Genomic DNA, 20,516 nt, shown 5'->3' on the forward strand with positions numbered 1-20,516 from the left:
CCACATCACTCTCCTTCTTGCTCAAATAGCCCTTGATGCCTTCAGTGTGAATCTACAATTTTCATAGTCATGAAAATAAAGAAAACTCTTTGAATGAGAAGGTGTGTCCAAACTTTTGGTCTGTACCTAACCCTAACTCTAATATATATATGTGTGTGTGTGTGTGTGTGTGTGTGTGTGTGTATTTAGCATACCATGAATGCTTATGTTTGGTGAGAGCACTTTAACTATATTTCAATTATAAAATAGAGATGTGTTATTTTTTGTCCTACTTTGGTGAGTCAAAAGTGGTTAACAAATTAAAAGTTAAAATAATAATAAGGGATAATAACATTTTTATTTTATTTTAAAATGTAATATGAGACTTGTTGAAGATAAAATAATATTATTATAAACATGTTGGGATAGATGCATATTTATCTTATTCAGAGTCTGATGTGGGCCATATTTAAAGGGTTATGTCAACATCCTGAACCAAAATCTGAAGTTGGGTTTACCCCCCAAAAAAAGAAAATAAATAAATTGAAATTTGATTCTTTAGCTTGTTCTGTGAATGTAGCCAAAGAAAGAGAATCCATGGTGAATGTTTCGTGTCAAAATAACACTAAAACTCTTGTTTTGATGTCTCCTCTACTGTTATTTCTGTTGTCAGATATCTTCTGTACCTGCAGCTGAAGAGAGATGTGTACCACGGTAGGCTGTTGTGTCCCTTCGCTGATGCTGCGTATCTTGGAGCCTGTATAGTACAGGGTAAGAATACAATCTCATCTTCAGATGAATTTTACAGTCAATTACACTTTTCATTACATTTTCTGATGTAACCAAAGCTTGAGTACTATTTCAGACTCCAGTTTCATTTGTAAAGAGCATGTTAACTTTACAGCTGAAGCCAGAACGGCTGATCTGCGGCTGCTTTCATGTTAAAGTAAGCAGTGTGATCTCAGTATAATCAGTCTCATGAAAGCTGTCAAGAACATGGTCAGGTCATACTTCATTCCAAAAACCAGAAGAAAGAAATGAAATATATATAACATGGTGTTACTGAGACATTTTCTTCTGGAAGCTTTTTAACTAATGAAAAGTCATATTTCAATCCTCTTTACACATGTCATAAAGTGACCAGCGATGGATATGAACCTTATTTAGATCAGGAACAGTTGGAAGTCTCTTGTTGGCTCCTCAGCTTTTCACCTGGTCATTGATGATTTTTTGTTTGTCTTGTTTTAGCTGAGCTTGGGGACTACGATCCTGAGGAGCATCCTGTAGACTACATCAGTGACTTCAAGCTCTTCCCCAAACAGTCCCTCAAACTAGAGCGCAAGATCATGGAGATCCACCAGAATGAGCTGAGGTGAGAAGAAATAAAACACCAAGTGTAAGCCATATAATCAATCTAGAAAACAGTTGCGCTTAATATTTTGTTCTAACAATTTAAGTCTTAAAGGGATAGTTCACCCAAAAATGAACTCAAACGAAGATTTTTAACTCAAACCATTGCAGTCGTTCAGTCATATAATGGAAGTGAATGGGAATCATGGATTTGAGAGTCAAAAAACATATGCAAACAAAACAAAATTAAACCCTGTGATTGATGTGTAAAGACACAAATTGATCGGTCTGTGCAAGAAACAGAACAGTATTTATATTGTTTTAGCCTCTGATTTACAGCCATCTATTTCTCAAATGGACCACTGACACTCTATCTACCATCTCGATTAGGAGTGTCAATGGTCCATTTGAGAGATAGATGGCGGTATAGCACATATACGTTTGCATTCCGCCATAAAGCAAGAAGAAGAAAGAAGTGCCTCATGTGCAGACTGAAAAAGGATGCATGAACGTGCTCAGGAAAGTTCAGACATCAGGTAAAATATGATAAAAATACTGTTCAGTTACTTGCACAGACCAATCTTTTTGTGTTTTTACACATCAATGTATCGACACGAGCCGCAGGGTTTAATTTGGTTTTGTTTGCATATGTTTTTTGACTCTCAAAGCCGTGATTCCCATTCACTTCCATTATATGATAGACCACAGCGGTTTGTGTTAAAAATCTTAATTTGTGTTCTACTGAAGAAACAAAACCACCTATATCTTGGATGCCCTGGGGGTAAGCAGATAAACATCTAATTTTCATTTGTGGGTGAACTATCCCTTTAAGTGTCACTTTTGTTCAGTTTAACACATCTTTGATGAATATTATAATTTTTTTTTACTTTTGACCAGTATTGTCAATACTGACAATACTATCTCTAATAATTTAGAGTTATAGTTTTAAAGATTTGGTGTGACCTAGTTGTACTAGATCGTATTGTAAGATTGAGTTGTTTGTTTCTGTAGGGGACAGTGTCCTGCCCTCGCCGAGTTAAATCTTCTTCAGAGGGCTCACACACTGGACACATATGGAGTCGACCCACATCCCTGCAAGGTACTGACTCGACCAAACAAATATCTGTCAAAGCAGCTGAACTTCATCTGCTGGAAAAGAAAAATAAATCGTCCATCTAGTAAATTTACATGGACAAAAAAACAAACAAACAAACAAATAAAAAGGTTAAAATAAAATTTCAATTAAAAAGGAATGAAATGAAAAAAAAACTAATTTTGTCTGTAGCTGAAACATCATGAATCTGAAGCTTAATTTAATTGATTTCAGGATTTCACAGGATCCACAGCCTTTCTGGGATTCACTGCAAGAGGGTTTGTGGTTTTCCAGGGAAATAAGCGGATCCACCTTTTAAAATGGTAACCATCTTATCACTTTTATATATCTTCATTTTTTTCAGATTCACTTGCCATCACTACCTTACCTTACTTTACTTTCCAGACAAAAAAGCTGACTGTCGGTTGTCATTAGTGTGTCAAACACAGTTCAAACAAAAGTCACTTTTAAACCAATCAGCTTTATGTTGGTCAATGCAACAAATCCATAAAATCCTTGAACATGCTGTGAAATCACCATAGGGAAATATTTTCACCTGGCACAAAATTATGTTGGCTTTGTGGATTCTTATTGAAATACTGGATTTTGTATGCAACAGTTTGGTGAACAACAGTAAAAGTGATCTCACCGCAAGTCTAGTCTCCACTTTGTAGCTTATTCTGGTATATCAAAAAGTGCTAGTTTGCCGAAAGATTACAATTCTCTCATTTTTTTCCTTCATGTCGTTCCAAACCCCGTAAGACCTTCATTCATCTGGAGAACCCAAATTAAAATCTTTTTGGTGAAATCCATGAGCTTTCTGACTCTCCCATAGACAGAAATACAACTGAAATGTTCCCAGACCCAGAATAGTAGTAAGGACTTTGGTAAACCAGTCCATGTGACATCAGTGGTTCTACTGTACCATGATTTTATGAAGCTACTAGAATAGTTTTGGGCAAAGAGAGCAAAAATGAAAATGTATCAAAGACCGATGAATTAATTGAATTTATTTTCCAACAATTTTGATATATTTATTTATTTATTTTTGTTTTCTCTGAGCACTTAAGTATTATTGTCACTTCATGGACTGTTTTTATGATGTCCTTACTACCTTTCTGGGCCTTGAATGTTTCAGTTGTGTTGCTGTCTCTATGCAGGATCAGAAAGCTCTCGGATTTTATCAAAAATATCTTAATTTGTTTTCTGAAGATGAACAAAGTTCTTACGTCAGGTGTCACCAAACTTGATCCTGGAGGGCTGGTGTCTTGCAGAGGTTAGCATGGATGGATGACAACTATAATGATGACTATAACTGGAAAATTATAATAATTTTTCTAATTTTGTGAGTAATAATAACAACAACAGCACAGAAAACAACACTTTTAGAATTATTATTTCCAGCTGATCAGAATCCACCCAACTTGAAACAAGCTTGACCATTATAAGCAATGATAATAATAAACAGTAGTTACCCTTCCATTGGTGTATAATTATTCTGATAGTTGCTAATTTTGGTGTAGGAGTACAAACCCGATTCCAAAAAAGTTGGGACACTGTACAAATTGTGAATAAAAATAGAATGCAATGATGTGGAAGTTTCAAATTTCAATATTTTATTCAGAATACAACATAGATGACATATCAAATGTTTAAACTGAGAAAATGTATCATTTTAAGGGAAAAATAAGTTGAATTTAAATTTCATGGCATCAACACATGTCAAAAAAGTTGGGACAAGGCCATGTTTACCACTGTGTGGCATCCCCTCTTCTTTTTATAACAGTCTGCAAACGTCTGAGGACTGAGGAGACAATTTCCTCAAGTTTAGGAATAGGAATGTTGTCCCCTTCTTGTCTAATACAGGCTTCTAGTTGCTCAACTGTCTTAGGTTGCATCTTCCTCTTTATGATATGCCAAATGTTTTCTATGGGTGAAAGATCTGGACTGCAGGCTGGCCATTTCAGTATCTGGATTCTTCTTCTACACAGCCATGATGTTGTAATTGATGCAGTATGTGCAGTTTTCCACTTTGCCACGGTCCATTTTAAAACGCCTGCGCTTCTGGATCATGTTTAGATATGGCTTCTTTTTTTGACCTATAAAGTTTTAGTCTTTGGATGATATTATGCACTCTAGATGAGGATAACTTCAAACTCTTTGCAGTTTTTCTCTGAGAAACCCCTTTCTGATATTGCTCCACTACTTTTCGCCGCAGCATTGGGGGAATTGGTGATCCTCTGCCCATCTTGACTTCTGAGAGACACTGCGAATCTGAGAGGCTCTTTTTATACCCAATCATGTTTCCAATTGACCTAATAAGTTGCAAATTGTTCCTCCAGCTGTTCCTTATATGTACATTTAACTTTTCTGGCCTCTTATTGCTACCTGTCTCAAAATTTTTTTTGAATGTATAGCATGAAATCCAAAATGAGCCAGAATTTGGCATGACATTTCAAAATGTCTCACTTTCAACATTTTATATCTTATCTACGTTCTATTGTGAATAAAATATAAGTTGATGAGATTTGTAAATTATTCCATTCCTTTTTTACTCACAATTTGTACAGTGTCCCAACTTTTCTGGAATCGGGTTTGTATGTTAAGGCCCTCTCACACCAATAACTATAAAAATAACTATAGCCATGTTAGTGTCCACACCAGTGGATGATAATGCTCTATTTGGGAAGTGCATTGTAGAGATTTGTCATCTGCTGTTTTAAATGCTTGATCTCTTTTAAATTAGAGTTGAATCTGATTTGCTGCCAGTGTTATTAAATGTTCATGAGCTGAAAAAAAGGTTTGATAGTGATTCCAACAACATTGTTCCTCTGTGTTGTTAATGTTAGCAGTGGTGTGAATTTCCTATTCTTGTGGAATTAAAATGTTAGCTATTATCACTATAGATATCCTCCTTGGTGTAAACAGGCCTGAAATCAGACTCTGACTCTGAAATCAGACTCTCTCTCTATATATATATATATCAAGGATGCATCGCCAATGAAAGTCTTGAATATCTTTTAAAGATCTGATGCAATAACCTTGCAAATTGAGTTGCAATAAGAATCTTTTCTTCCTCAAAATCAGCTTGAGAGCTTGTAAATAAAACTGTTTTCCGACAGACAGTTGAAAGCCTGTGTGCTGTGACTCACAGACATTATGTAAGGCCAGTCGATCGGCGGATGGGTGAGCGGTCTGTGGGTGCTCCTGATCTGTATGATATATGAGGTTCTGTACGGTTGTTAACACCAGCTCACAGTCAACAAGCCGATGAATGCTTTTGAAGAGTTTCCCTCTCATAGCGCTAGAGTGTCTGTTGACATCAACCTTTTTACACTGAACGCCTCACACTTGTAACTTTCATTTGTATCCCTCACTCTTGCAGGGCAGATGTCAGCAAATTTAAGTTTGAAGGGAAAACGTTTTATGTGATTGGAGTGCAAAGAGAGGTAAGAAACCTTATCTTTTTAAAACTCTAATTCATTTTTGTCATATGGTTCATAATGCATTTACCCACCATATAATACCGATGAAACCTGACCTAAAGCCATTTGGATTATCATTATGCTTTGCATTGCATCATAAGGACATTATAAACTCAATAGTGTTATCTTACATTCATTTGAGAGCTTTGGTAAACTCACTGGCACTGTCCTATATATTTATTAACACTCCCATGCCCCTATTCTTCATTCTACAATTATAAATTCATTTAAAGCATTCATAAAGAATAAAGCCTAGTAAACAGGTTCATCCTCTTTATGCCCTCATGTGTCCTAGTCAGGATTTCATGAAAACAAATAATAATAAAATAGTCCTGGTTTTGCCTTTGTTTTACTACTGACAGTTTCTTTACAGTCCTCATACATTATCTGTACGTGTACAATACATTGCTTTAACAGTTCTCTGTGGATCCTGCCTTACTGTACACTGTGAACAGTATGAAAACAGAAAAACAAAGCCCAAACCTATACATTTTAGGCAATTTAGAAAGCCACATATGGTCACCCTACATAAACTGCCTCTTAAACCTCACCATTTTAATGCAGATAGCAAAGCGGCTTTGTTTTTCCAGTACAGATTTAAGTCCTGTTCACACTAAGGGCAATATGTTTAATGATAACTACAATTATAAAGTTTTTATAATTGTTCTGATTATATGAAAAAAGAGATGTCCACATGACAACTATAATGATAACAAGGAACAATAATCATTGGAATCACTGTCAGAATGATTTTTTCCAACCAGCTGTTAAACGATAAAATTACTGACAGTGAGAACTTTGAAAAGCTCAAGCATTTAAGACTCCAGATGACAAAACTGAATATTATAATAGACAAAACATCCATTTGTGTGAGCACTAACATACTGTAGTTTTTGTTATAGTTGGTTCTAGGTGTGAACAGGTCTTTATTCAGCGTCCTGTGCCTGGCATTCTGTTTGTGTCACGCTTTAAATCTAGTTTTACATGTGCTTCTGTCTTCTTTTCTCTGTGTGCACTTTTCCATTGCTGGTGAGTAAACATATACATCATGGCCATTGATGAACTCATGAATTATGACTATATAGCCTTAGTACATTTCCTCACCCACATATCTGTGCTGATTTTAATCAGTCTTTAGTTGTAGTGCCCAACATAGAGTATTCATGAGTATTTCACAGGCAACACTGTCGGCTAGGACCGGACAATTGTGAAAAGCATGCAGTATTTTGCTTAATATCCTAATGAAAAAAAAAAAACAAATATTCATTTTTGATTTAAATTGGAATAAAAATAAAATATATATATGTTTTTTTTTTTTTTTTTTTTTTTTTTTTTTTTGTGCCATATTATCCTTTATAGACAATAGGGGGTCATTTTCTTAAATTCCTTACTTTCTCTTTTTATTACTCTGCTCTTGAGTGTTTTACTAAAGATTGTATAAATATTTTAAATCAATATTGTTGAAAAGTATGGAATAAATATTTTTAAATAAATTATTGAAATAAATCCTAAAGCCTCCTTTTTTGGGGGGAATGAATCTAAATGCACTGCTATATTACTGACATTGTTATAATAGAAAACTCAAATTATATAAAACCTGACATTGTGTTGCCAAACTTTAGTATATAGATATAATAAACGTATTAAATTATCTACATAGTTTAAAACAGTGGTTCTCAACCAGGGGCCCTTGACATGACTTAAATTAGATTAAAATAAGACAAAACAAGCATTAAAATAAGCTTTCCAGTCTCTTCAATATTGTGAAGAAAAAGATTATAATTTATGCACACTTAATCCTTATCCAGTAAATCACAAATGACTTGGAGTCAAAAAGGTTGAGAACCTCTGGTTTAAAGCTATTACATATTTCTTGGGTTGCTTGTGAAGTTATGCATATTATATGATGGGTATGAAACTAAAGTGTATGTCTAGATCTGTGTGTGTGATTGGTTCTTTCTGTGCACTATACCTTCGCCTGTCTGGGTCACCACCCATGCAAGCCTGAGAGTCTCTGGGTTGATACTGTATGTGTGAACAGGGAAAATCATTGTGTGCTGTTGTCACTGAAGTGTCTTTCTCTGCATGTTCACACACACTTGAAACTGATGTGTGTGCATTTACTTATACCGGACATGTGACTGTATTTCACACACAAGTGCACATGTCTGTCTGTGATAGACACTATTCTGCCCAGAAGTGTTGAAGTGCAGACTGTTCACTATCCCGGGAGGTTGAGCAACGGCTGACCCGTTCTCCTACTCGAATCTCACAGAATGATTTCTGAATTATTATTCATATACTTAGAGTCAGGCATTTGAAAAGATCTTAGAGACTTCTTATATAACTCATCCAGCACTATTTGCGCTCCTGACATGAATTATACCTCAAAATGTGTGGCTTATTGAGGATTTTATTTTATTTATTTATTTTTTCATCAGGACAATAAAAAAAAAAAAATAGCTCCCTGTAGATAATTTGAATAATTCATATAGCAATAAAATTTATTTAAGGAAATTAAATATAATAAAAATGCCAGTGTGTCAATAATGAGGCATTGCTTTTGTTAAAATTAATTTTATTTAATAATTAATTTTTTAATAGTTAAGTCATTATTGTTAATTTTTAAAAAGAATATCTCCCACCTCATGAAACAATAAAATCCCTAATATGTCGACATCTACATGAAATAAATAAATAATATAATTGCTATCTTTGGTTTCATCATTGCTATGATGCTCAAAACTGAATCCAGTGTTTCTTATAAAAATTTTCAACTTTTAACCTTTTATATTTTAAAAAAGTGATACAATATTAATAATATAATAGACAAAGGGTCACACACACACAAAGATAAAATAAAATAATCTAATCTAAATAGCATTAAATGTAACACAGAAAATCCTAAAATGCATTACTCAAATAATAATAATAAATAAATTATTTATATACAATTTTATTGTATGTGAAATATCATCAATTTGGAACATGGAACACCATTGGAACACCAACAGGGAAATCGATGTTACATGAAAAACACAAATTTAACAATATTATACAGTAAAATTGCATATAATTTGATGTTAAACTATGACGGGAAATACAGTGTACAGAATACAGAAAGAAAATACAGTATATTACATTATTTGAGCATTTTTAAATCTACAGTAATATAATGCAACGTGCACAACATTTTTGTAATCTGATTATGTAATCAAGATTACATGTAATCCGTTACTACCCAGCTCTGGTTAACAGGGTTATGTTTTTAGGGTTGTGCTATACATACCACCTGACTTCACTCTGTGTACCACAGTTTGTAATCCCAGTTAGTTTAGTGTGGGATGCCCATCCTAAACCCAGATGGTTAGTGGTCCATCTCTTGTCATAGCTTGGGTGAGAGCTCTGACATTTAGATTTGTTTTAATGATGTGACGTAATCTCAGTGTGAGCGTTCAGCAGTATATTGCAGGGGCAGCAGTTTGATGCTAAACGGCCTGGAAGTGGTTTGTATTGATTTCTTTCTGGATTCACTGTTCTGTTCAGGACTCCATCTATCGATTCCAGTCTTAGATTACACGATGCGTGGGGTTAATGGGATTCTTCTCCTGACACGTCTGTTTTTTTACAGTACTTTATCAGGCCTCATATATATCTCTGTCACGTCGGCCTAACACTTACATTTTCACCCCCGCTTCAGCCCAGGACGTTTGATCCAAAACATATATTTGCTGGGCTCAGGCTGTCACATAGTTCGGTTGGTAGTTTAGCACATTTACCCCACTGTAATCTCAGACGTGTCAACGGGAATCCAATGCATATTGACCCTGCAGAAAACCAATACCCACTATACGTTTTCATTACAGCACTGACGTAGCTTTCGTCCTCTCATGCATGGTTATTAATCCAACATGTGACTCATTATAAACCAGTTCATGTCCTCCTGAGTGGTGATAAAATACATGATATACAACAATTTATATTGTATATTCTGTGTGCACTATTGTTAGAAAGAAATTCATACTTTTATACAGCAAAGATGAATTAAGAGTGATAGTAAAGATCTTTAAACGTACAATATGGAATTTTTGGGCCACCAGGGGTCACTCAATCAAAATAATAACATAAGACGTACTTTGATGACGTCGGGAAATAGCGTAAGGCTCATGGGAGTTGTTGTTCATTGGAACACGTGCCATGTCGCTCCCAATCATTCCTCACTCATTCTAACTTAGTATTTTGACAATCACGTCTTTTCGAACGGAGAGATATATGAATTATGAGACCCCTATCAAATCAATATTCCATCTAGCTAGTAGTAATATATGTTAAAAAACACGGTCGCCTTTCGTTAATAATTATAATTACGTTATACTATGATATCGAACAAGTTAGAGAACTGCATTTGAAGCTACTTTATTCAGCTAGATATAGAACAAATGTAGATTTACATGAGAGCTAGTCCGTCTGCATTTTACACAAGACATCATCGTTTCACAAAATATACGGATAGATACAGTTAGCTGAATGGATGCATACCTGTTTTTCAGAATGCAAGCGAGTTCGGCATCTCTCTGTAGTTTCAGCTTGTCACGAAGCTCTCTCTATCTTGGAAATGCAACTCCAATATTTACCCGTGTCTTTTTGCTTCTCTTGTCCCAAAACCATCTCGGGTCATTTATTTCACCCGTGCATTTGCGCTTCACAGAACGTGCAGGCAAAGCATAATCATGATCCATAACTAAGTTATTGATTGAGGTTTAAATACGAATATAAACAATATACATATAAAATATAATAGTCTCGATCAAGGCTACTACTTTTTCTTCTTCGTCTCGTCTTTGTTTCTGTTCACCTTTGTATTTGGCAGTTCTGCAGGAAGTTAGATAAACTTGAGGGGTCAAAGTTTATATGACGTCATAGACGGGCGACAAAACGGAAATAAAGAAACGTGCCGTGTCTTCTAATTAAACTATAATTTTCTCCGGATTTGAAAGTTCGTGGAAACTGTCGGGATAATGTAAGTACACAAATAAAAAATATATATAACATAGATATAGTGATTTCTGCTATTTTTAAAGCAGAAAAATTACATATTGCGCCTTTAAATTGTTATATATTAGTGCTATCAAACGATTAATCGCATTCAAAATAAAAGATTTTGTTTGCATATTTAATTTATATATACTGTATTCTTTTTTATTTTTATTTTCTGATCTTCAAACAATCCTAAAAAAGGTTCACGGTTTCCATTAAAAATATTAAGCGATAATAATAAATGTTTCTTGAGTAGCAAATCAGCATAATATTTTGATATCTGAAGGATCATGTGACACTAAATACTGGAGTAAAGTTGGAGTTATTCAGCTTTGCATAAAACATAGAATAATTCACTTGTAATGGATTTTAAAATCGAAAAAAGCCTCTAAGGTTCCAGTTAAAAATGCTGAAATGTATTTGCTTGAATAAAAATCAGCCCTGGAACATAAAATTGCCTGGAAATTAAGAAGCCTTTTCGGAAGAAAATGTTTGATCTGTAATATTAGCAACCGTTTAGCAAAATCAATAAGGCATATACAACTGTGTTATATCACTCACAGAAAAAAGTTACAAAAGCTGTGACAAAAGGTGCACTTCTGTACCTTATTAACCCCTGAAGATTGCTTATTATTACCTTAAAGTTTCATATTACCACTTTAAATGTACATACTAGTATCTAAATGGTAGATAGTAGTATCTTTTGAAAATATACTGCCACAATGACAGATTTTGTACCTTTTTTTATTTTTTTTGGGAGAGTGTGTGAATATAGTCACATCTGTAGGTCTTAACAACATCCTCTACTTGTATCCCCAGTATAACACCATCTGTTATCTTAGTGATAAAATATAAAACTGATAGCAGAGTTTTTATGAACCATTAAACTGATTCAACATTCAATTAACTGGCTAATAACTATATTACTCAGGAGAATTGTTTATTGCGACTGTTAATCATAATAAATGTAACTTTCATTGGCCTTTTGAGATTTTCATCACACAGTAGGTTGTTGATAGTGACTAACAACGTTTCACAATCTTTGTCAAATCACAGGGATGCACAGCTTCTCATGGGTTAACTAATTTATTACACTAATGTGAGTGCTTGTAAAAGCCACTGCTGTCTATAGTGTAAACGATGGTTAATAAGTGTGGTGTACATACAGTAGTGTTCGTTCCAGTCAAAGCGTCTCTAACCGGTTGACTGACTGTGCCGTTATGAGGTTATATTGATCCGAACTCTCATATTCCCTGCTCTGTTCCCGGTAAAGCCGCCCTGCTGCCCGCACACACATCACTCTCACTAACATGCACACAGATTTGGGTCTCTCATTATTTATGACATTGTGCTCAGATTCCATCTCTGTGTAATTTATAGATTTTTTATGTCCTTACTCGCTGTGACCTTCCCCGTTCACTTAAGTTGATTGTATCTACCTTTGCTGTTCCACACATCAATTATTCATTCTTTCCTTTCATCTCTCTGCAGAAGAAACTGGTTCTGACGTTCCACACCTCCACACCAGCAGCCTGCAAGCACCTGTGGAAATGTGCCGTGGAAAACCAGGCTTTTTACAAGTGAGAGTCGTCCTTTCATCCCTCCCTCCCTCCCTCTCTCTCTCTCTTCATCATAATGTAAATCTAAGTAGCATTTTAAAAAAAACTTTTTATGCAGTTCCTTTCAAACTAAATAAAAAGGACTCAATGACTTTGTTAAATACAAATGTTTTTGGTGTTTTAGATCAGTGCAAAAATGTCTAATAGCAAATATATTACACCACACCACATTATTTACAGGCAGTATTTTTACAGTCCTATTTTTCATTAAAACTGTAATTTGATGGACTACTGCAACAGTGAGGCCAATGCAAGTCTAAAACATAATAAAATATAGTATGCAACTCAAACGTACCATGGTTTGAATATTTTATGATGTCATTCATCAACAACAAGTGGATATGTCAGTATTGGTATATTTTGTATTGTTAAAGTATATCATATTGATATATCAATGAAAGCTTGAAATATACATTTTGGAGATAGATTTTGCATTCCATGCTAACAGTTACATCTTTACATCTTTCTTATAATGTGACTAAGCTGTGGATCCTGGTAATTATATCAGTATGAGGTCATGGGGACAAACGCAGCACACAGATGGCACGGTTTGCTGAGAATGATCCTGATATAAGTGCCTTGATGTCTTACTCTGTGTGAGGGGTGTTATGTTACTGTTGAAAGCCCTTTAATTAAGAGCCTAAATGCCAGCCAGACAGCAGGCCTGCCTCTGTCAAACAACAACACTGTCTTCATATTAACACACACACATCAGTCAGTCAATCACAAGCTGCTTTTATTGGTCTGGCCACACTGTAGGGGAAAAGCTGCAGAAGTGATTTAAATATAGCAAAAAAAGATTAAACAGAAATGAGAACATTGCTATTTTTTGGCAACAGAATAAAAGCAATTGTAACAGGTTTAAATATAAATGTAGCAGAGGCAAATTGTTGGCTACTGTTTGGTAAGCTGTTTTTTTTTTTTTTTTTCTGATTTAGATGTGCAAAGTCCAGTCAGATCAAGACTGTGTCCAGCAGTAGTATATTTTTCAAGGGAAGCAGATTTCGCTACAGGTGAGGTTGTCCAGTGATCTGGTGGAAGTAAACCATAAATCAGACAAGCTGATATTTAATATTATTGTTTCTCGTTTGATTTCAGTGGCCGGGTGGCTAAAGAAGTGATTGAAGCCAGTTCAAAGATTCAGAGAGAACCTCCTGTTGTACACAGGTCAGCCTCCATTTATATATATGATATTTATATATATACTGTTCATATGGTTTAAAAAGGCCACAATATATATTTAGCCTTTTTTTCCCAATTTATCTTATTTCCTACCCTTCCAATTAAACAAACAAATTTGGACTCTGTTTTTGATTCTTATGTATGCTATGACAACGTTAATAATAAAGGTATTTCAAAGTGATACCAGCAACACTTACGGAATGGAGAAGTCAAAATAATCAGAAGGTGAAACTATCAAGTATAATAATACTTTTTTCAACACACAGATCTTCATCATGGCTAAAAGACTGCAAGAAAAATAAACTTGTTTAAATATAAACAAAGAAACTAACATGTTATTTTAAAGGACACTTATTATGCAAAATTCTGTTGTTTGAACATAAATGTGTGTACACAACCACCCTATAATGATAAAAATCCACCCGCTTTTTAATCCCAATAAATCACAAGCAGTGTCTCAGAACTTACTGATCACAGAATCTCTAAAGTGTTTTGCAAGCCCCACCCACGACCGTTGATGGACATTGCTGTATTAGCAGAGACACCCTCAGTGAGCCGTACACAATCAACTGTGTTTTTCTTCACGCTAGAGCATTTAAAAGCAGCATTCAGATTAGAAATGCTGTCTTATTACAGCTGTAGAAGCTGTTCCGTACAGAGCAGTTACACTTTTATTTTATTACTTTTATTTCTACTTTTATTTCTTTCCCAGCTGTTTAAACAGACATAACCGTTTTTCTAACTTATGTGTGTTTTTAACATAAAATTGTGTGAAAGAAAACTTAGTTTAGTACTCACATGCCTTGTGACAGCTGCTTTCTGTCTGCTGAAGCTTCACAGAGATACATTCTGGGGACATCTGAGACATATGTTACATTTTGTAAAAAGGGGCATAATAGGTGCCCTTAAAGAACCAATTTTCATTAATAACTAGCTTGAATAGTACTAGCATATTGGCTGATTATTAGTATTTATAAATCAAATATTAATGCGTTATTCTACGACTATGTATTAGATCTCTTAATCTGACCACATGTCAAAACTTAACTACATTACTAACTATTACTAAGTAGCAAATTACGAATTTGTTGAGGCAAACATCATAGTTAATAGTTAATAGTGAGAATTGGACCTTAACATCTTGTATTGGGAACATGATATCATGTCTACATAGTCTACATTAAAAATATACATCGATCAAATTATTTTTGTTAAAAACTCCTTTTTTTTCTAATTATTTCTCTTTCACTTTCCGAAGTTCCTGTTTTAACATGTTTGTTTGTTTCTATGGCTGTATCAGGTCTCAGTTTGGTCAGAGCAGAAGCTTTACTTCGCTCAGTCATAAACAGCTGATAATGAACATGGAGCCTCTTCTACCAGCACTGAGCTCCAGCAGGGAAAACAGAGACTCCTCTGCAGACAACGGTAACATGCCTGCGTACATACACACCTTTCTCCACTGTAAAGAACTTTAACCCATAAATAAATGAAAAGTACTTCTAAAAATTCTAAATTCTATATGATTAAATGTATGCATTTAGCAGACGCTTTTATCCAAAGCGACTTACAGTGCATTCAGTCTATCAATTTTTTCACATCATGTGTTCCCGGGGAATCGAACCCCCAACCTTGGGCTAGCTAACGCTCTACCAGTTGAGCTACAGGAACACTTATCTAGTCACATTATTTGTCAGGACAGATGAGGACCCAAGAGCGGAATGAGGCTGAAAAATAGTATTTTATTAATGAGGACGTCTTAACGTCAAAAAACAAAACAATAACCCACTGGGGGAAAAATCAGTCTTGACTTCACACTGCTCAGCGGGCAGGTCGTGCGCTCAGCCTCCGAGAACGCCAGGAGAGAGGGGGCAACAAATCCAAAGCAGCAGGCAGGAGAATAGTCGGGCAGACAAGGGGTCAAGCGAGGTGCAGACAGGGCTGAGAACGGTGGGCAGTACCAGAGTCAAAAACAGTCCAGGTCGAAAACCAGAAGAGCGGTCCGAAATCCTCTGAGGGCAAAGCACAGGTTACACTAACTGGGCAGACAAACCAACAAGCGAACTGACCAGAACAGAACCGAAGCCAAACGCCAAAAGGTCACAGAACACAGTGACAAGGATGGGTGAAAATCAAGCAGAATAAATAGGGTGAGTAATGAGATAGAGGGAACAGGTGCGTCAGACAAGCCGCAGCCTAGATTGCAGAGCGAGATCAGCTGGCGCTAGAGCGTAGGGAAGAAAAACCAGAAAAAATATTAAAAATCAGAGAGAGAGAAAAAAGGAAACAAAACGAAAACAAGTGTAGAAAAATGAGTAGAAACGAAAAAAATATATACAAATAAACAAAGTAAAAAAAAGGAAGAAAAAAAGGACAGATCATACCCGAGTCCTGACAGTACCCCCTCCCCCAGGAGGGCCTCCCGGCGCTCCCGAGGAAAGGCGGCGTTGGTGAAACTGGTCGATGAGCGAGCGGTCCAGGACGTCCCGGGCTGGAACCCAGCATCTCTCCTTCGGACCGTACCCCTCCCAGTCCACCAGGTACTGATATCCCCGCCCACGACGTCTGGAGTCTAAGATTCTCTTAACCCTATATGCAGGAGAACCGTCCACCATAACAAGGGGAGGGGGAGCGACAGGGGAAGACACAGTAGGAGAATGGGGAGAACACAAGACAGGCTTAATTTTGGACACATGGAAGACAGGGTGCACACGACGAAGAGAATTGGGCAACCGGAGACAGACCGTCACCGGGTTGATGACCTTGGAGATAGGGTACGGCCCCACGAACTTAGGTGCCAACTTTCGTGATGGGACTCTCAGTGGCAAATCCTTGGTGGAGAGCCACACGCGTTGTCCGCAGACATAATGGGGCGTCAACCTTCGGTGGCGGTCTGCGGCAGTTTTAACGCGTCCCCTAGCTCGGAGAAGCGCCTCCCTGGCCCTCCTCCAGGTGTGGCGACAACGCTGAACAAAAGCCTGAACTGAGGGGACAGCTGCCTCGGAGCCCTGGGAAGAAAACAGAGGAGGCTGATAACCCAGACTACACATGAACGGGGACATACCTGTAGACGCCACCGGTAGCGAGTTGTGAGCATATTCTGCCCAGGTGAGTTGATCACTCCAGGAGGAGGGGTTATGGGATGCCAGGCAGCGAAGCATCCGACCGAGATCCTGGTTGGCACGCTCGGTCTGGCCGTTGGTCTGTGGATGAAAGCCTGACGACAGACTCGCAGACGCTCCAATCTGTCGACAGAACTCTCTCCAAAAATGCGAAACGAACTGGGGCCCCCTGTCAGAGACCACGTGCTCCGGAAGGCCGTGAATCCGGAAGACGTGATCAATGACCACCCGGGCCGTTTCTTTAGCCGAGGGGAGTTTAGGAAAAGCTTTGGAAAAGCGATCCACTACGGTGAGAATTACAGTATTGCCACTGGATGGAGGGAGTCCTACTACAAAATCCAGGGCAATATGGGACCAGGGGTGGGATGGGATGGGATGCGGCATTAACAGACCAGCGGGAGGAGAATTAGAGGATTTATTTTGAGCACAGACCGGGCACGCCCCCACGAACCGGCGAACATCCTCCGCCATGGCAGGCCACCAAAACCGCTGGCGGATGGCAGCCAGCGACCTCCTCACTCCTGGATGGCACATGATTTTGGAGGAGTGACCCCACTGGAGAACGGCGGAGCGAACTGACCTGGGCACGAAGAGCAGGCCCGTGGGACACCCCGCGGGCACCCGACTCCCCCCTGCGCTCGTCTGACGAGCCTCTCGATTCCCCAGGTAAGCGCCCCCAGCATGCACCCCGGAGGTATTATAGTGTCGGGGGGCGGATCGCCTGGAGAAGCGAAAAGACGAGACAGCGCATCGGGTTTAACGTTCTTGGACCCGGGTCGATAAGAGAGGGTGAAGTCAAAGCGCCCGAAGAAGAGCGCCCACCGAGCCTGTCTGGCATTTAGCCGGCGTACAGACCGAATGTACTCCAAATTCTTGTGGTCAGTCCACACCAGAAATGGAAAGCCGCTCCCTCCAGCCAGTGACGCCACTCCCCCAAAGCCAGTCGAACTGCCAACAACTCGCGATCACAGATGTCGTAGTTTCGTTCTGCAAGAGACAAACGGTGTGAAAAAAAAGCACAAGGATGCAATTTGTTATCTATGGAGGATACCTGGGAGAGCACGGCACCGACACAGACCTCTGATGCATCCACCTTCACCACAAACTGCTGGGAAGTATCTGGAGTTACCAGGATGGGGGCTGAAGTAAATCTATGTTTTAATTCATCGAACGCCGCTTGGGCATCCGCTGACCAACGCAAGTTGACCTTGGTGGAGGTTAGCGCGGTCAGAGGGGCCGCCACCTGCCCGAAGTTGATGAATCGCCTATAGAAATTGGCGAAACCCAGGAACCGCTGTAACGCCTTGCGGGAATCAGGTGTCGGCCATTCGGAGGCAACCCTCACCTTCGCAGAGTCCATGTGAATCCCCCCCACCGAGATGATGTGTCCCAAGAACGAAACTGACTGAACGTGGAACTCGCACTTCTCCGCCTTAACGAACAGCTGATTCTCTAACAGCCGCTGAAGCACCTGTCTTACGTGCTGGACATGATCCTGCAAAGAAGAGGAGAAAATTAAGATGTCATCTAAATAAATAAAAACAACCTGTCGATCATGTCCCTCAGCACGTCGTTGACAAGTGCTTGAAAGACAGCTGGAGCGTTGGATAAGCCGAAGGGGAGAACCCGATATTCAAAGTGCCCGCTAGGCGTGTTAAACGCAGTCTTCCATTCGTCCCCCTCTCTGATCCGCACTAGATGGTGAGCATTGCGAAGATCCAATTTCGTGAAGAACTCGGCCCCCTGCAAGAGATCGAAGGCCGAAGATATCAGCGGCAGATGGTACCCGTTCTTAACTGTGATATCATTCAACCCTCCATAGTCTATACAGGGGCGCAGAGAGCCATCCTTCTTCTTCACGAAAAAGAACCCCGCACTGGCCGGAGAAGAAGAGGGACGAATAATACCGGCTGCCAGAGAATCACTTAAATACTTCTCCATCGCTTCGCGCTCGGGCGCGGAGAGAGAATACAGCCGTCCGCGAGGTGGAGAAGCACCAGGGAGGAGATCGATGGCACAGTCATACGGTCGGTGAGGAGGAAGAGATACAGCCCGGGACCTGCTGAAGACCGCCCGCAGATCATGGTAGCAAGCAGGAACTCGAGAAAGTTCCGCCTCCTCCTCCTGTAGGGAAACAGAAACAGAGACCGGGGAGAAGGCAGACAGAAGACAATGTGTATGACAATATTGACTCCATGACAAAACTACATTGTCTGCCCAGTTAATGTTCGGCCTGTGGCGAATGAGCCAAGGATGACCCAATACCAAAGGGATAGATGGAGATTTACAGACTAGGAATCTGAGGTCCTCCCGGTGGTTCCCGGAGGTAAGAAGACTCACTGAATCAGTGACCCGAGAGATCTGCATAAGTGGCCTGCCATCGAGTCCGTGAGCGACTATAGGTGACTGCAGGGATTGGATGGGTATATCCCGAACGCGTGCCCACTCTTCATCTATGAAGTTGCCCTCTGCTCCTGAATCAACGAGTGCTGAAGCCTTAAACAAAGTGTGTTTAGTAAACAGAGACACAGACAGAAGAGTGCGTGACCTGTGAGCGGGGGAATTGGCAGTGCCACTCAAATTAACTCTATGTGGCGAACGAGCAGCCTTAGCTGGACAGGAGTGAGCTCGGTGTCCTTGAGCCGCACAATACAGGCAGAGACCCTCCAACAGGCGGCGCTGTTTCTCCTTGGGCGTGAGGCGCAAGCAATCCACCTGCATAGGCTCACACTCCTCTGTAGTCTGGGATGGAGGGACGAACGTGACAGGCTCGGAGTCTGCTCGAACTCGACGGCGTAGATCTCTCCTGGCGTCTATGCGGAGGGACAGACTGATCACAATATCCAACCGTTCTGGAACCTCGCGGGAGAACAGTTCATCTTTGACTGAGTCATTGAGACCCTCTACAAAGCGAGCGATAAGGGCCTCTGTGTTCCATCCACAGGTAGCGGCCAGGGTATGGAACTGCACAGAGTAATCTGCCACCCTAGATTGCTGAGCGAGATCAGCTGGCGCTAGAGCGAAGGGAAGAAAAAACAGAAAAAATATTAAAAATCAGAGAGAGAGAAAAAAGGAAACAAAACGAAAACAAGTGTAGAAAAATGAGTAGAAAACGAAAAAAAATATATAAAAATAAACAAAGTAAAAAAAAAGGAAGAAAAGAAGGACAGATCATACCCGAGTCCTGACATTATTATTCTCGGAAACTGTTGTTATCCTACAAGAAGGTAAAATACCTTATGATGTCCAACATTTTCACCAGATAAATGTATTTTTTTGTCATACATTTTGTTTATGGTACTACTTATGGCCACGTTATAAGGTACACTTGTTCAGCTGCTCGTTAAGGCAAATTTGTAATCAGCCAATCACACAGTTCAAACCGAGCATCAGAATGGGAAAGAATAAATTGTTCCTGGGTGACAAATATCCCTGTTATTAGTTTATTAGTTATTAGTATTTTGACAACGGCATCAGTAACTAAATACAGTCGCCCTAACGTGATCCCAGTTAGTATCACATTTGTATCACTTGTTCTAGAAAAAAATGTTCTAGAGCACCTTTAAAATAGACAATGTCACCAGGTATGACACCCTGAGTTCTCTGGGGATCTGTTAGGATTGAGCTGATAAGATGCTGGTATTCGTGGAGA

At 38.9% G+C, this 20,516-nt stretch overlaps 1 protein-coding gene across 2 annotated transcripts in view; it reads left to right on the plus strand.

Moving 5' to 3' along the window:
- LOC113107420 (FERM domain-containing protein 3) overlaps positions 1 to 20,516 on the plus strand; it is a 56,721-nt gene that overhangs the window by 21,953 nt on the left and 14,252 nt on the right. For both annotated transcript variants that reach the window (XR_003292656.1, XM_026269915.1), the window contains exons 5-13: positions 653 to 750; positions 1,228 to 1,351; positions 2,341 to 2,428; positions 2,657 to 2,745; positions 5,808 to 5,871; positions 12,436 to 12,524; positions 13,502 to 13,576; positions 13,662 to 13,730; positions 15,046 to 15,170. Coding sequence is in view for 1 of the 2 variants with exons in the window: in XM_026269915.1 (XP_026125700.1) it covers positions 653 to 750; positions 1,228 to 1,351; positions 2,341 to 2,428; positions 2,657 to 2,745; positions 5,808 to 5,871; positions 12,436 to 12,524; positions 13,502 to 13,576; positions 13,662 to 13,730; positions 15,046 to 15,170 (821 nt within the window). In the remaining variant the exon portion in view is untranslated. The remainder of the gene's footprint in view (positions 1 to 652; positions 751 to 1,227; positions 1,352 to 2,340; positions 2,429 to 2,656; positions 2,746 to 5,807; positions 5,872 to 12,435; positions 12,525 to 13,501; positions 13,577 to 13,661; positions 13,731 to 15,045; positions 15,171 to 20,516) is intronic.

Source organism: Carassius auratus, chromosome 8 (assembly GCF_003368295.1).
Source record: "Carassius auratus strain Wakin chromosome 8, ASM336829v1, whole genome shotgun sequence".
Classification (NCBI taxonomy): Eukaryota; Metazoa; Chordata; class Actinopteri; order Cypriniformes; family Cyprinidae; genus Carassius; species Carassius auratus.